The 16,822-nt window shown below is 38.8% G+C and overlaps 1 protein-coding gene across 1 annotated transcript; it reads right to left on the bottom strand.

The window, feature by feature from the left end:
* Positions 1–3,842: 3,842 nt before the first annotated feature.
* Positions 3,843–11,402, bottom strand: LOC111979562 (G-protein coupled receptor 54-like). Its single transcript, XM_024010162.1, has 5 exons — positions 11,171–11,402; positions 9,723–9,847; positions 5,045–5,180; positions 4,694–4,932; positions 3,843–4,445 (listed from the first exon to the last, which is right to left on the bottom strand). The coding sequence occupies exons 1-5, from the start codon at positions 11,400–11,402 to the stop codon at positions 4,071–4,073; spliced, it is 1,107 nt and encodes a 368-aa protein (XP_023865930.1). The 3' UTR covers positions 3,843–4,070.
* Between the last annotated feature and the right edge of the window lie 5,420 nt (positions 11,403–16,822).

Raw genomic sequence — 16,822 nt, 5'->3', positions numbered from 1 at the left:
ATGTGCGAGCAAGTAGGGAGAGTGCTTGGTGTATACTTTTTAAATGTATTGTTTTCTCTGCTTATATGAAGACTAAAGAAAGGGAAAGGGGGATATCTAGTCAGTTGTACAACTGAATGCATTCAACTGAAATGTGTCTTCCGCATTTAACCCAACCCCTCTGAATGTGCCTCCTTGTCGAGTCATAGTGGAACTGATCACAAATCAGTCATGAGATATTGGTGGGCTGTCTTACTGGGGAGTTACAGTACATACAATATGTTTCACCTATGATATAATAAAGTCACTGAACAGGATAACGATTATCAATAAGAGGACTGCAAGGCCAAAACGGGTACGTAACAATGCTATCAAGGTAGTCAGGTCAAGCGGAAACGTAACCTTTCAGTCAGTTGTTTGCCATTTCGTTGTCTGCTTATGTCAGTCTTACATTATCTGCAGGTATCTGTTCAGTACATACAGTTGAAACTCGTTTTTCAACCACTCCACAAATTTCTTGTTAACAAACTATAGTTTTGGAAAGTCGGTTAGGACATCTACTTTGTGCATGTCCTAACACAAGTCATTTTTCCAACAATTGTTTACAGACAGATTATTTCACTTATAATTCACTGTATCACAATTCCAGTGGGTCAGAAGTTTACATACACTAAGTTGACTGTGCCTTTAAACAGCTTGGAAAATTCCAGAAAATTATGTCATGGCTTTAGAAGCTTCTGATAGGCTAATTGACATAATTTGAGTCAATTGGAAGTGTACCTGTGGATGTATTTCAAGGCCTACCTTCAAACTCTTTGCTTGACATTATGGGGAAATCAAAAGAAATCAGCCAAGACCTCAGAAAAAAAATTGTAGACCTCCACAAGTCTGGTTCATCCTTGGGAGCAATTTCCAAACGCCTGAAGGTACCACGTTCATCTGTACAAACAATACTACGCAAGTAAAAACACCATGGGACCACGCAGCCATCATACTGCTCAGGAAGGAGACGCGTTCTGTCTCCTAGAGACGAACGTACTTTGGTGCGAAAAGTGCAAATCAATTCCAGAACAACAGCAAAGGACCTTGTGAAGATGCTGGAGGAAACAGGTACAAAAGTATCTATATCAACAGTAAAACAAGTCCTATATCGACATAACCTGAAAGGCCACTCATCAAGGAAGAAGCCATTTCTCCAAAACCACCATAAAAAAGCCAGACTACGRTTTGCAACTGCACATGTGGACGAAGATCGTACTTTTTGGAGAAATGTCCTCTAGTCTGATGAAACACCTCAAGGCTCAGTATTTGTCACGCACTGACCTTAGTTATCTATGTTTTCTTTATTATTTTGGTTAGGTCAGGGTGTGACGAGGGTGGGTATGCTTGTTTTTGTATTGTCTAGGGTTTTTTGTATATCTAGGGGTTTTGATATGTCTAGGTATATGTAGGTCTATGGTGGCCCGAATTGGTTCCCAATCAGAGGCAGCTGTTTATCGTTGTCTCTTATTGGGGATCATATATAGGTTGCCATTTTCCCTTTTGGTTTTGTGGGTTCTTGTCTATGTGTAGTTGCCTGTTCAGCACTCTTTGTATAGCTTCACGGTTCGTTTTGTTAGTTTTGTTCAGTGTTCATTCTTATAATAAAGAGAATGTACGCATACCACGCTGCGCCTTGGTCTCCTCCCTACGACAGCCGTGACAGTATTGCCCCTCCTTTCCTCTATATATATTATATTTTTTTTAAATTGTTTTAATTGAACCTTTATTTAACTAGGCAAGTCCGTTCAGAACAAATTCTTATTTACAATGACGGCCTACCGGGGAACAGTGGGAAAACTGCTTTGTTCAGGGGCAAAACAACAGATTTTTACCTTGTCAGCTCAGGGATTCGATTCAGCAACCTTTCAGTTACTGGCCCAATGCTCTAACCACTAGGGAACCTGCCGCCTCAATGTACAATTCTGTATATTCATAAATTAATTGCCTCAAATGTTCACTTATGTGATGAGGATACAATGCTCTATACATCAGGTTCAAATCATTTCCAGATAAAATCATCTTGGAGAGTTGCTAGTAACACTTTACAAAAATGTTTTCTAGCAAAAAATGTGGTTTTAAATCAAACAAAGTCCTATATCATGCTGTTTGGTACACGTCAAATAATTAATTCCACAGCTGGCCATTTCAAAATGCATGCAAGTGATGGAACAATGCTTGAAAGTRATTGTTTGAAATATCTGGATTTTGAAGATTTTGAATGATCTTTTGGAAAGCATGTTGATTATATTAGAAAAACAATTATCTATACGCTTGGGTTACTACACAATATTTGTTTTACTGTATCCATTAGAAAAACCTCAGTAACCAAACTGCTGCTACCTATCTTAGACTATGGCAACATCATCTATCAAAACACAACCAAGACCTTACTCTGTGAATTAGATTCATCACAATCTTTGCAGATTGATTCTTGGATGCCGTTATAAGACACATCATGTATGAATCAGTAAATTGTCTGTCACCCCCAAACAGAAGACAACTGCATTGATACATTTCCCTGTAGGAACGCCTAACTTTACAAGACTCACACTACTCCTTTAGAAAAAAGTATAATAATGTACAATTCTGTGTTAGTAACAAAGGTAATGATATGTACTTTTCAAATTTCTGATTACACATAAAAAAGCTTAAAAGTAAATGAATAATCAAACACAGTGGTTAAATCCACAGTACTGTACATATTCATGTAGGCCTACAGCAGTTAGGCATTTACAATACAGGGAATGTTACATGATTCATAGAGCTAAAGCGGTAAGATCAATATATTAATAATAAATAAAGATAGTGCAAATACTGTAGGGAAAGTCTATAATAAAGGCTTTTCGAAAACACTTAAGTGGAGTGATTACCAAAACAAAATGTACAGACATCTGAAATGCCTGAAGACAATACATATTTTCACAGGGAGCGTTACAATCAAACATGCACTAAACTGCATTCAAGTGTGTATGCAGTAAAACATTCTGTACAGAATTCAATCTAAATCTGTTCAAAGTTTTCCATTGTTTCCAAGCGCTTTAGTTCTGTTTATCTTCCCACCTTTCTAAACACTTTTTTCAAGTGAACTTTTCAACTCAACGCTAAAATAGTGGCAGATAGAACACAGATACTTCCAACAGTACAGATGTTTCGATCCGCAATTCAAACAAGGACAGACAGTCACGGCACATTGGGAGGAGGCACTGTTAGGACAAGTCAGTCACAGATTGTGTCCTTTTTTACAGCGTCGCTGTCAAAGGAAACGATCGGGTGACTATAAGTCGCATAAGATAATGCTGTGGGAATGTAGGGATGGCCAGTGAAAGTATGATAGGGCTGGCCCCCGCCACCTGTGCACTGTGTGTAAAGGGAGGTGTAAGTGTGTGTCTGGAACATAGTAGTAAAGTAAACACTCACCACGCCTCATTGACTATGCCCCTACCTGAGCAAGCTCCTACACATCACTGTTGGCTGTACACCCATTGAACTGGCCTGGAATTTAACTCCTGAGTGGTTTGTAACGCCATTCATGTGAAATTCCTAGCTACCATCATAAATCTCTCCATTGAAAAATATAAATCGGGTGCAATCACTTCACAGCTTTGAGATGAGTTAATGATAACAACGTGTTAACAACCTGTGTACATCTGATAACAAAATGTCCACAAACCCATTTTGAGGTCACCTTGGACTGCTCTTGTAACCATAGTGTCTATTAGATTTCATATAATTTAATTCCAATAACTTTTATTGTTTTAATTGTATTATTTTCATATTATTCTGAGCATTCCGCCTAGGTGGTGAACATTATATATTTTTTACAATGTCCTTTCATTGTCTGTGATGTCAGAACAGAGCAGGATCAGTCAGCTTTTATAGAATTGCAAACAACACATCAAATGCCATTTTAAAATGCTGCTCCCAGCAGGGGGTCATTGCCTTCTGAAAGTGTACATTCGCAGCAGTCTATCATGTGTTTTTCTGTTTGTGTGCCAATGTGAACTGAATCCCCAACAGCTTTGCCCCCAGCAGCTCACTCAGCCCAAGGCTCATTTCCCTTCGTTGTTGCCTTCCTCTGCAGCAACTAACTTGATTTCTGCATTAGCCGTGCGTGACGTGACACTGCTGTCTCTCACTTTGTGTTTGAACAGGAAGTGGAAAGTCTTTTTGAAGGACTTGCGGAAACTGTCTCCCATGAAGCCATAAATGATTGGGTTGATGGAGGAGTTAGCGTAGGACATGCAGTTAGCCCATGTCTTGATCTTATAGGTAGTGTAGTTGACCTTGTAGTTGGGGTAGAAGGACTGGAACAGGGCGAAGAGTTGGATAGGCCCCCAGCAGATGGTGAATAGGAGGACAATAACCACCACCATCTTGGAGATCTTACTCCTCAGAGTGACGGTCCTCTCAGACAACAGGTGGACCTGTAGTAGAAATGTTGAAGTTAACTCACTACTACTGTGACGGGCTTCGAAATGACCTATACTGTATGTAGTTCAAAACATGGTCACCGGCTGAGGGTTTTTAATGACATACTGTAGTATACCTGCAAATTGGAAGGGATCCAAATATGAACTCATGCTTTCATTGTGTAACCTTGACAAAGGAGTGCACCTATTGATGTTTTAAACTAAGTCATAAAGAAACACCCAAAGTAATAGTCTCTCCATACCTGGTAATTATTGTCTACTGGCTCAACGGACGGCTGGCCCACCCTCTTCAACATGAGTGTGTAGCAGAAGGAGATGGTAATGACAGGTAGTAGGTAGGCAGCTATGAACTGGTACAGGATGAAAGCCCTCTCCTGGGTCTTAGAGGGAAACCTCTCCATGCAGTAGTGTCTCGGTCCATACCAGTAGCCCTCCTCAATTCTCTGGTACATGAAGATCGGGGTGGATAGAATGAAGGAACCTTTAAAAAAGACAAACATTGAATTAGTTTAACTTTATAGAAAATGTAGACGTGTTCATGATGCTTTGAGCCAAAATCAATGGTTTGCAATTGGTTCAGGCATGTGACTTACCGATCCATATACAGATGCTAACGATCATGGCGACTCGTGGAGTGCGATGGCGTAGGGACTTTAGAGGGTATACTGTGACATAGCAGCGATCCCCACTAATGGCAGTGAGGGTGATGCATGTAGCCTGAACAGTCACCTAAGAAAAAAGAATAACAAAATAATGACTTTCATTCTGGGTTGTTCACAGGTGAAACAATATTAACAATTTTACATAAGAGACATGCTGTAAAATGTATGTAAATTCAAATAAATGGCACCTGCCTGCCATCACACTGGGAAGGAATGAAAATGATGAGCATAATGAGAAAATGTAACTTTAGAAAGACATTATCTCAAATCATTATTAACTCATTCTCCTGGGTTAGGTGTCATGCCCATACGTTTTGTCCCATTTCTAGGATAAAAATATAAACCATAAAGTTTCTTTCACACATAATTCATAAAATAATGTTGAGTTTGAAATCTTTTCCCCATAAAAAAATGCTAATGGTTGCATGATGCCTCTGACAGTTGGTTGCCATCTGTGATAACAGATGAGCAGGTTCTAAACAACATAATGTTGTTGGAGAGTAGGATTTGTGACCCAGTTCAGTAACTACACTACTTGAGATCTATCCAACGCCCTTGTTTCTCACTGAAGTGCGAAAGAGAGACTGAACAGGTGTACATCATTGATCCGAAGACAAGTGAGTCTCTTGAACGATGAGTCTCTTGAACGAAGAGGAGCACTGCACGTGGGTTGAACAAGTAAAAAGGATTTAAGAAAATAGTAAACATATATTTAAAAAAATAAAGCTAAGAATTACAACGGATATTAAAATGGGTTCACAAAGTCTGATTTAATGAATCCTCCCACTTACACACTGTACAGCAGCAGTGATATATGAATATGTGGGGGAGTGAGTTATCAATTAGTCTACCAAAAATATACATCATAGAGAGAGTTGGTCCTTTTGATGAAAATACAAATCTAAACAGAGGACTAGAATCTGTGTAGAAGTTTTGTTGAGCATCAGTAATTTTCTAACCTTCACATAATACTGCTTTTGCAACTATGTCATTTCTTTATTAAATTAAATGTGACTGTTTGTCACTCCTCAAAATAGTCCCAAAATGACATAGTCTGGAGAAAAAAATTGCATGTCAGCAATCAAGTTTTCAAGATATGGAAGAGTAATAGGGCCAAGTAAATTACATATAAAGTTGAAGTCAGAAGTTTACATACACCTTAGCCAAATACATTTAAACTCAGTTTTTCACAACTCTTGACATTTAATCCTAGCCTCCCCCTTTATCCTCCAAACATAACGAGGGTCATTATGGCCAAACAGTTATATTTTTGTTTCATCAGACCAGAGAACATTTCTACAAAAAGTACGATCTTTGTCCCCATGTGCAGTTACAAACCGYAGTCTGTTTTTTTTATGGTGGTTTTGGAGAAGTGGCATCTTCCTTGCTGAGCGGCCTTTCAGGTTATGTCCATATAGGACTCGTTTTACTGTGGATATAGATACCTTTGTAGTTGTATCCTCCAGCATCTTCAAGATCCTTTGCTGTTGTTCTGGGATTGATTTGCACTTTTCTCACCAAAGTACGTTCATCTCTAGGAGACAGAAGGTGTCTCCTTCCTGAGCGGTATGACGGCTGCGTGGTCCCATGGTGTTTATACTTGCGTACTATTGTTTGTACAGATGAACGTGGTACCGTTCAGTAAGAGTAAAACAAATATTGTGTAGTAACCCAAGCGTATAGATAATTGTTTTTCTAATATAATCAACATGCTTTCCAAAAGATCATTCAAAATCTTCAAAATCCAGATATTTCAAACAATTACTTTCAAGCATTGTTCCATCACTTGCATGCATTTTGAAATGGCCAGCTGTGGAATTAATTATTTGACGTGTACCAAACAGCATGATATAGGACTTTGTTTGATTTAAAACCACATTTTTTGCTAGAAAACATTTTTGTAAAGTGTTACTAGCAACTCTCCAAGATGATTTTATCTGGAAATGATTTGAACCTGATGTATAGAGCATTGTATCCTCATCACATAAGTGAACATTTGAGGCAATTAATTTATGAATATACAGAATTGTACATTGAGGCGGCAGGTTCCCTAGTGGTTAGAGCATTGGGCCAGTAACTGAAAGGTTGCTGAATCGAATCCCTGAGCTGACAAGGTAAAAATCTGTTGTTTTGCCCCTGAACAAAGCAGTTTTCCCACTGTTCCCCGGTAGGCCGTCATTGTAAATAAGAATTTGTTCTGAACGGACTTGCCTAGTTAAATAAAGGTTCAATTAAAACAATTTAAAAAAAATATAATATATATAGAGGAAAGGAGGGGCAATACTGTCACGGCTGTCGTAGGGAGGAGACCAAGGCGCAGCGTGGTATGCGTACATTCTCTTTATTATAAGAATGAACACTGAACAAAACTAACAAAACGAACCGTGAAGCTATACAAAGAGTGCTGAACAGGCAACTACACATAGACAAGAACCCACAAAACCAAAAGGGAAAATGGCAACCTAAATATGATCCCCAATAAGAGACAACGATAAACAGCTGCCTCTGATTGGGAACCAATTCGGGCCACCATAGACCTACATATACCTAGACATATCAAAACCCCTAGATATACAAAAAACCCTAGACAATACAAAAACAAGCATACCCACCCTCGTCACACCCTGACCTAACCAAAATAATAAAGAAAACATAGATAACTAAGGTCAGTGCGTGACAAATACTGAGCCTTGAGGTGTTTCATCAGACTAGAGGACATTTCTCCAAAAAGTACGATCTTCGTCCACATGTGCAGTTGCAAAYCGTAGTCTGGCTTTTTTATGGTGGTTTTGGAGAAATGGCTTCTTCCTTGATGAGTGGCCTTTCAGGTTATGTCGATATAGGACTTGTTTTACTGTNCCACTGGAATTGTGATACAGTGAATTATAAGTGAAATAATCTGTCTGTAAACAATTGTTGGAAAAATGACTTGTGTCATGCACAAAGTAGATGTCCTAACCAACTTTCCAAAACTATAGTTTGTTAACAAGAAGTTTATGGAGTGGTTGAAAAACGAGTTTTAATGACACCAACCTAAGTGTATGTAAACTTCCGACTTCAACTGTATATGTTTTAATTGATGGGTAAAAAAAATTCTGACATACCAAAAGATTATCATCTAGATTCAGCTGCGGGACGATTTTGTCTTGAGTGGATGGTCTGGAACATAATGACAAATAATTTGTAGACTGCAAATTGACCGCCCAAATAGGTATAATATTTGACTGAAACACAATAATTTGTATACAATCACGTGTCTTTCTATTATGCATGAGAATACTTGGGAACAGATTTCCAAAATTAAAATCACTTGGAGCTGGTATCCTGGTATTTTTAGGCTTTTATGTCCAACAATATATATATTTATTTTTAAAGCAGTTGGGGAACCATACTTTAAATTGACACATTTCAGATAGATTTCCAATGGCAAGTTCTGTTTCAATGGAGTTCAGTTCAATGAAATGTGTTGATCACATCCTGTGGCTTAATAACTGACTTATGCCAATGTCAGTGAAAGCCATGGTTTACTGAGAGGATGTGTGGTATTGACATAAGGTATTATCAAAGCTCACAAGATCCCCCTGGTGGCTGATGGTTCATGTGGTGAAGATGAGAGAGCTCTGACTATAGCATACTGCATGATGCTGACACCTCTCTTCTGCCTTGCTCTATCATAATTCTATTTTTGCACCTTGCACTATGCATTTAAAGTTATTTTTGATTGACTTACTGCTTACTTTGATTGACTTACTTCATTGATGGGAAAGAGCTGGCAAGAAAGGCATTTCACCATACTTGTGCACGTGACAATAAAGACTTGACTGCTTCAGAGTCTAGAGACACGTTGTGCAGTGTGCTGACAAGTATTCATCCCTCTCCTTACTGTGGTGAAATTGAAACACTCGTGACATCTGAGATTTGATGACTTCTGAGATTGGAGCCTAGGATTCCATCTACAGTATGTTCAGAGCTTTAGTCATTTGCCAACCCAACAGATTAGTTTTAATCTTCCGAACCTGCTTGATTGAAGCTGTAGTTAATCGCAAGAAGCCTGATGGACTGATTGTCTATTTTTTTTCAAATGGTAAAAGGACATTCTTTATATAGACAGTGATTCATCATTCACCTGCATAAATCCCTTACATGTCATGAGTCATAACCAACCAGTCTTAACCAATGAGGTCTCGCCAAATGGAGTAGGTCCACAGTGAATGATGCTCAGATAAGCCTTGAATTTTGATTTATTGGGAGTTTCAAACGGATTGTTTTAATATGAAAAAATACACATATTGGTACTCAAATTGCATTTAAAAATACAAAGTTGCCCATACATTGTTGACAAATTACCATGAACCTCTACCCTCTACCGGATAAATGAAATGACACTGCAAATTCAATATTGCAGTTAGGTAATTTAATTGGGTACAGTCAGGCACCAGAACAGTTATAATTTTTCAGACTAATAGGACTAGACAGTACCTCAGGGATCCAATTGAGGGCAATGATACCCGAATTGCATTGTGGTGAGAAAAGCCATCATTAATATGCAAATATAAAAACAGATATAAGTCTGTGACCAGAGGCAATGTGTTTTCTTCAAATGATTTACCTGCTGTAGAAAAGCAACAAATTTACACATGAAGTTCCCAAATATCCATCCAGGGAGCGGGTAGAGAGTGGCTGTGAACGGGACACAACACACCAGGAAGATGATGTCTGTGGCAGCCAGGTTAGCTGTGGAAATAAGCTCAGTTAGGAGGCAACTCATTCATTTCTTTCTGATGAACAAACTGTTGCAACATAAAAGAACCATTTGAACCTGTGAGTCAAAGTTATTAATTTGAATAAATTACTTGCTTTGTAAAATTCAAAGGCATGTCACCAAATCAGTGTATTTTGGCATGGGCTTCAAAGAGCCAATTGATTTCACCAAATTACGAAAGCCAAATACACAATTGGGGGGGGGGGGGGGGGGGGATTATATGAAACGTGGGAGAAATTTCTCACAAGATACTGCAGTATTTTGTTTTGAAATGATGGGGGATATTACTGTTTCACTGACATGTAGAAGAGGTCTTATTAGTAATACAGGTGGACAGGACCTGCAGGGGTATAGTGAGGACATCTGCCACAATAGGACTTATGTTCCTTTGAGATTAGTTGTATAGCTGTAATAAAATAGATTTATTGTATCAAAGTTGTCTAAAATGGTGCTCTCTTCTGAATAGACTTGCATAATTTATAGCAACAACTGAGAGGCGAGAGAAAACATTTGAGCTGTTGTCCACAGGAGGTGGAAGTAGTAAACCAATATGATTAAATATTAAAAACAGGTTCCAGTGTAGCTGGCCAGGGAGATATCAGTCAGTCATTTCAAACACACACACACACACACACACACACACACACACACACACACACACACACACACACACACACACACACCACACACACACACACACACACACACACACCACACACACACACACACACACACACACACACACCCACACCCACACACACACACACACACACACACACACACACACGTTGATACCATCATTGTTATTTATGAGCACAAATATATGTGCTCTCCACCTTCTTGGTCAATTGATAATATTTCAAAATCCATTGATTTTGCACATCTCCACTCCACACATGCATTTCCAATGTCAAACAAGACCTGTTATTTAGTTTAGAGACATGATCCCTTTCATATGTTGTTTGTTAGTATAGGCTACAGTACTGTATTGTATAGATGCATTCTACAGACACAATGGATAAGGTTACTATCCACAATATTCATGTACAGTCTTCATTAAAAAAAATACAGTAATTAAGGCTGCAAGATTATACAGTCATTAGTCCTAGTTTACAGTGGAAATAAACTATTTCTCGGATCCACATACTTTACATAACATTGACTGTGACAGTCACACACAAAGAACACGTTTCTTCCCAGTTCATGACAATCCACAAGAACAATGAGGTTCAGTGACTGTGTTATAAGTGGAAAAGCCTTTGTAACTGTAAGGGAAACCCCTTAGTCTTGCTCACCTATGTAGAAGTTGGTGGCTGTCCTCATCTGCCTGTGTTTGGAGATGACATAGATGACCAGCGAGTTCCCAATTAGCCCCACCAGCATGATGAGGGCGAAGAAGAGAGGCACCAGCCAGGCGTCTGTCAGGAACGGGTGGTCCCTCTCCTCCGGATCCTCCAGAGAAGCATTCAACTCAGACGTATTGAACCACATCAGGTCTGTAGAATTCCACACGTCTGGAGGGAACATCTTGATGTGTGAAAAGAAGTCAATGCTCTTCAAATGTAGCCTTGGGGTGATAACTTGTGTATAATAAATTCATTTTAACTACTGAGAAGGAAATTGATCTGTCCAGATAACATTGGGGCGTCATGATCAAGTGAATAATGGTTCAGGTGGTGATGAGTTCTTGGATCTTTCTATGGTTAGAATGGGTCTGACAGTAGGGTAGACCTCTGTTGAGCTCACACTTTTCTAACCTCGTTGCAAAAGCTGCCTCCTAAACCTACTTCTACTCCAGGATGAGATCCCACTGGCTTTATACTGAGCAGGGACACACGTGGGATACTGCCTGATTGTGGAATAAATAGCTGATGTCAGGTCTCCTAGCAACATTTTCCCTATCTGGAATTTGGTACCTCATACCATCTGCATTCAATGCTGTCAGATGCTGCCTTATCATACAATATTGTATGTAAGTCTATGTAAGCAGTTATTTTTTACTATTGTTACAGGTACTATTTAATGTAGTTATGTAAACATGGTGGTACATTCAAATAACATAAACCGTGAAATGATTATTTAAAGATGGCATAGGTTCAGCCTCTTCAATTGGAATGAAAATCTCAATGTATTAAGATAACACTTACATTTACATTACATTTAAGTCATTTAGCTGACGCTCTTATCCAGAGCGACTTACAAATTGGAAAGTTCATACATATTCATCCTGGTCCCCCCGTGGGGAATGAACCCACAACCCTGSCGTTGCAAGCGCCATGCTCTACCAACTGAGCCACACGGGACCACGCTTGTCCAATGATAATCGATTCAAACGTGGCATTAGATTTTGGAGTGGATTAAACACACAGTTAATCCTAAATCTCAGTTTTCAATCTCTTAAAAATGATATATTGCTAATCATGACAGTAACCTCTAAGAAATACAGTGCAATAATGGATAAGCAGCACTTACTGTTGAATAGTATTCAGATTGAGGTAGTGACGGTGCTCTGCAATTTAGTGCCAAGGAGCCTTTCTATATTCTTTCTGCTTGCGATTAGAGATTTACCTGAACAATGATAGTAAATATACATGTACAGTACATACATAGAAATTAGCATTTGTACTGTATATTACCACAGGGTTTGTCATGTTATATTGATATAGTATGTCATCATGAAATATGCATTGAGTTGTGCATTCTTTTTTCAAGACAAATGCTGATAAAATACAACCTCAAGCCATATGATTGATACCACATGGCTTGTCACGTTCCTGACCTATTTTCTGTTGTTTTGTATGTGTTAGTCGGTCAGGGCGTGAGTGTGGGTGGGCATTTCTATGTTTTGTGTTTCTATGTTTAGGTCTTGTAATCAGCCTTATATGGTTCTCAATCAGAGACAGGTGTTTGACGTTTTCCTCTGATTGAGAACCATATATAGGTTGGCTGTTTCACACTGTTTGTTTGTGGGTGATTGTCTCCTGTGTCTGTGTCTGTGCACCACACRGGACTGTTTTCGGTTTGTTCGTTTTATGTAGTCTGTTCCTGTTCGTGAGTTCTTTCGTGTCTTTATGTAAGTTCCATGTTCAGGTTTCGTCTACGTCGTTTTCTTATTTTGTAAGTTATTCAAGTGTTCTTCGTGTTTCGTCTTTAATTTAATAAATTAATTATGTCATCATACCTCGCTGCGTATTGGTCCTCCGATCCTTCTCTCCTCTCCTCGTCTGAGGAGGAGGAAGATCTAGAAAACCGTTACATGGCTTCTCCCTCCAGCCAGGTTAAGCTCCGTACCAAAGGAAAATTGTACATGCTCTCTGGCGATTTGCCCCTGATTTGCCCCTGATGCTTGTCGACATTTGGAAGGCAGTAGGTGTTTGAACTTTAAGATACAGGGAGCACAGCCTATGTGTTAACAAGGCTGCCTGGGGTTCACAACCCACCGTCAATGTAGCTAGCTACAGCAAGAAGACTCTGGCCTATTTGTCAGGGAATTACTGTAGGTAGGGATTCTTCAGATAGATTGCTAAAACATATAATACAATTGGTTAAAGGCAAGTTGGTTTTGAAAAAAAAAGTGCAATTATTTTATACAAAAGCTTATGAATAAAGAAACAAGAACAATAATGGCATGACTGAATTTGACATTTGCTATTATTTTCCATGAATGATCATCCATACCATACCATACCATACCATACCATACCATACCATACCATTCCATACCATACCATACCATACCATACCATTCCATACCATACCATACCATACCATACCATTTGCCTGTTGACCATCCACAGTATTTTATCACTGACAGAAACACAACAGCTGCTTCAGGCAGGTTCTGACTTTGACTAAATCTAATAAATACACTGTATACTGTGTAATAAGGGGCTTCAAACCCCAGTCAACATATGCATGCTTACGTAACTTACATTATTTTGTTTCCTTGAGCTGTTTAGTGACCTATTGTATAGCTCTAATAACATTTTCAATGGTAAATTCCATTTCAATTCCAGTCAATTCAGGAAGTCCACTGAAATTACAATTCTCTTCTGTGCTTTCTGATGCTGAAAATGTAGGGACTTCTCGAAGATGTTTATTATTTTTATACTGTAAAAAGGTGTTGCTTTTCTCTTTAATTCCACTTTGTGTTCAGTTTCTCATATGCCCAAAATATGAATGTTTTCAAAGACAGGGAATGAATAATCTAATAGTTTTGACATGGACATAAGGACAAGAACATTTCTACATTTCTCTTATGTTGGATACGTAAGATTTGTGATTGTGGGGACTGGGGACTGGGGAGGCATATTTTGCCCTATCATGTATAAGGGTTGACATTGCTCATCCTGTTGCATAACAATCACCAATCAGCATGTTGTTCAAAGATGATGTCTGATTTAACATACTGTGAAATCTCTCTTCTCTCGAGCAACATTGAATTGGCTTTGTTTGTTTAAAACCCAAACTATAAACACAGTTTCACAGCATATAATACAAATATATTGTATTGACAAAAATAATGAGATACAGTAGAGCAAAAGTGAAGTGAAAACTCTGATAATGTGTAAAAGAATGTGTGTGGGAAGCCTGATGCAGTCTCTTAGCAACTAATTTAAGTGGGTATGTGTCTTGAATCATGGATAATGGTGTGTTTGTTGACTAAATTTGAAGAGCGCCAAAAGCATGTGTGATGTCCTTGAATAACAGTGATGCTCCAGAGCTTTYGTATAACTTCAGCCAGCAGTTTTGAAAGTAGTGCTTTTGAAGCAAAAGAATTGTGCACAATTGTGTACAATGTTATCCATTTCTTATGATATGTTACGTCCTAAAACAATACAGTACCAGTCAAAAGTTTGGACACCTACTCATTCAAGGGTTTTTATTTATTCATAGTATTTTCTACATTGTAGAATAATAGTGAAGACATCAAAAATGTGAAATAATACATATATAATCATGTAATAGCCAAAAGAGTGTTAAWCAAATCAAAATATATTTTATATTTGAGATTCTTCAAAGTAGCCACCCTTTGCCTTGATAACAGCGTTGCACACTCTTGGCATTCTCTCAACCAGCTTCATGAGGAATGCTTTTCCAACAGTCTTGAAGGAGTTCCCACATATGCTGAGCACTTGTTGGCTGCTTTTCCTTCACTCTGCGGTCCAACTCATCCCAAACCATCTCAATTGGGTTGAGGTTGGGTGATTGTGGAGGCCAGGTCATCTGATGGCAGCACTCCATCACTCTCCTTCTTGGTCCAATAGCCCTTATACAGCCTGGAGGTGTGTTTTGGGTCATTGTCCTGTTGAAAAACAAATTATAGTCCCACTAAGCCCAAACCAGATGGGATGGCGTATCACAGCAGAATGCTGTGGTAGCCATGCTGGTTAAGTGTGCCTTGAATTCTAAATAAATCACAGAGTGTCACCAGTAAAGCACCATCACACCTCCTCCTCCATGCTTCACGGTGGGAACCACACATGCAGAGATCATCCGCTCACCTACTCTGCGTCTCATAAAGACACAGTGGTTGGAACCAAAAATCGCAAATTTGAACTCATCAGACCAAAGGACAGATTTCCACTGGTCTGATGTCTATTGCTCGTGTTTCTTGGCCCAAGCAAGTCTCTTCTTCTTAATGGTGTCCTTTAGTGGTGGTTTCTTTGCAGCAATTCGACCATGAAAGCATGATTCACGCAGTCTCCTCTGAACAGTTAATGTTGAGATGTGTCTGTTACTTTTATTTGGGCTGCAATCTGAGGTGCAGTTAACTCTAATGAACGTATCCTCTGCAGCAGAGGTAACTCTGGGTCTTCCTTTCCCGTGGCGGTCCTCATGAGAGCCAGTTTCATCATAGCGCTTGATGGTTTTTGCAACTGCATTTGAAGAAACTTTCAAAGTTCTTGAAATKTTCTGGATTTTCTTTTACCAAATAGGGCTATCTTCTGTATACCACCTCTACCTTGTCACAACACAACTGATTGGCTCAAACACATTAAGAAGGAAATAAATTCCACAAATAAACTTTTATTAACAAGGCACACCTGTTAATTGAAATGCATTCCAGGTGACTACCTCATGAAGCTGGTTGAGAGAATGCCAAGTGTGTGCAAAGCTGTCATCAAGACAAAGGGTGGCTACTTTGAAGAATCACAAATATAAAATATATTTGATTAACACTTTTTTGGTTAATACATGATTCATATGTTTGACTGTTACTGTATATATTTTTGCAATTCATACAATATTTGATTTAATATATATGTGCTTAAGATCCCGGACTGCATCTTTAAGGTTGATAGTGCTAGATCAACAAAGCATCGACTGATATTGTTCCCCATCGGGCAATACACTCATGTATGTCTGTAGTCGTACCTCCCCAAATAAGTAATAATAAGTAATACACAAGACCTGAATGTCAATAGGTTAAACAAACCAGGGTCAAGTCCTCCCATTGTAGCAGTCGGTTTAAAATGCACTGCATCATCTGCTCGTCTGTACTCAGTCCATGGTTGGTCACTCAAAATACAAATGGGGACTGAACTGTGATAATCCTTCATAACCAGGAAATGAAGCCATTCAGGATCAGTGAACAGCAAATAAATGGTGACAAAATATGATATGGGCATGTAACTAGATAAGTTTTCCACCAGTGATGTTTAACACAACCATATTCTGTGAGAGTGAGTTTGGTGCCTATGCCACCAAAATGATTGAGCATCACATTGAAACAGAGCCCTTCMTGRCAAGGAAAGAAGAGGTCTAAAGAAAGTTCAATGAATAGAAGAACCATTAGTGAACAATTACCTTAGCCAGCAGTTCAATTGAATACCAGGATTATGAAATGAGTAAACATGGGGAAAAATTRGATAACATGTAATTTCCAAAGCAGTGACGCATTTACAATGTTTTTTAGTAAGTAGGCTAAGTAAGTATTTCCAATA

Source organism: Salvelinus sp. IW2-2015, linkage group LG19 (genome assembly GCF_002910315.2).
Source record: "Salvelinus sp. IW2-2015 linkage group LG19, ASM291031v2, whole genome shotgun sequence".
Lineage (NCBI taxonomy): Eukaryota > Metazoa > Chordata > Actinopteri > Salmoniformes > Salmonidae > Salvelinus > Salvelinus sp. IW2-2015.
The sequence above is the reverse complement of the archived record's forward strand: the minus strand, read 5'-3'. Positions and strand labels throughout refer to the sequence as shown.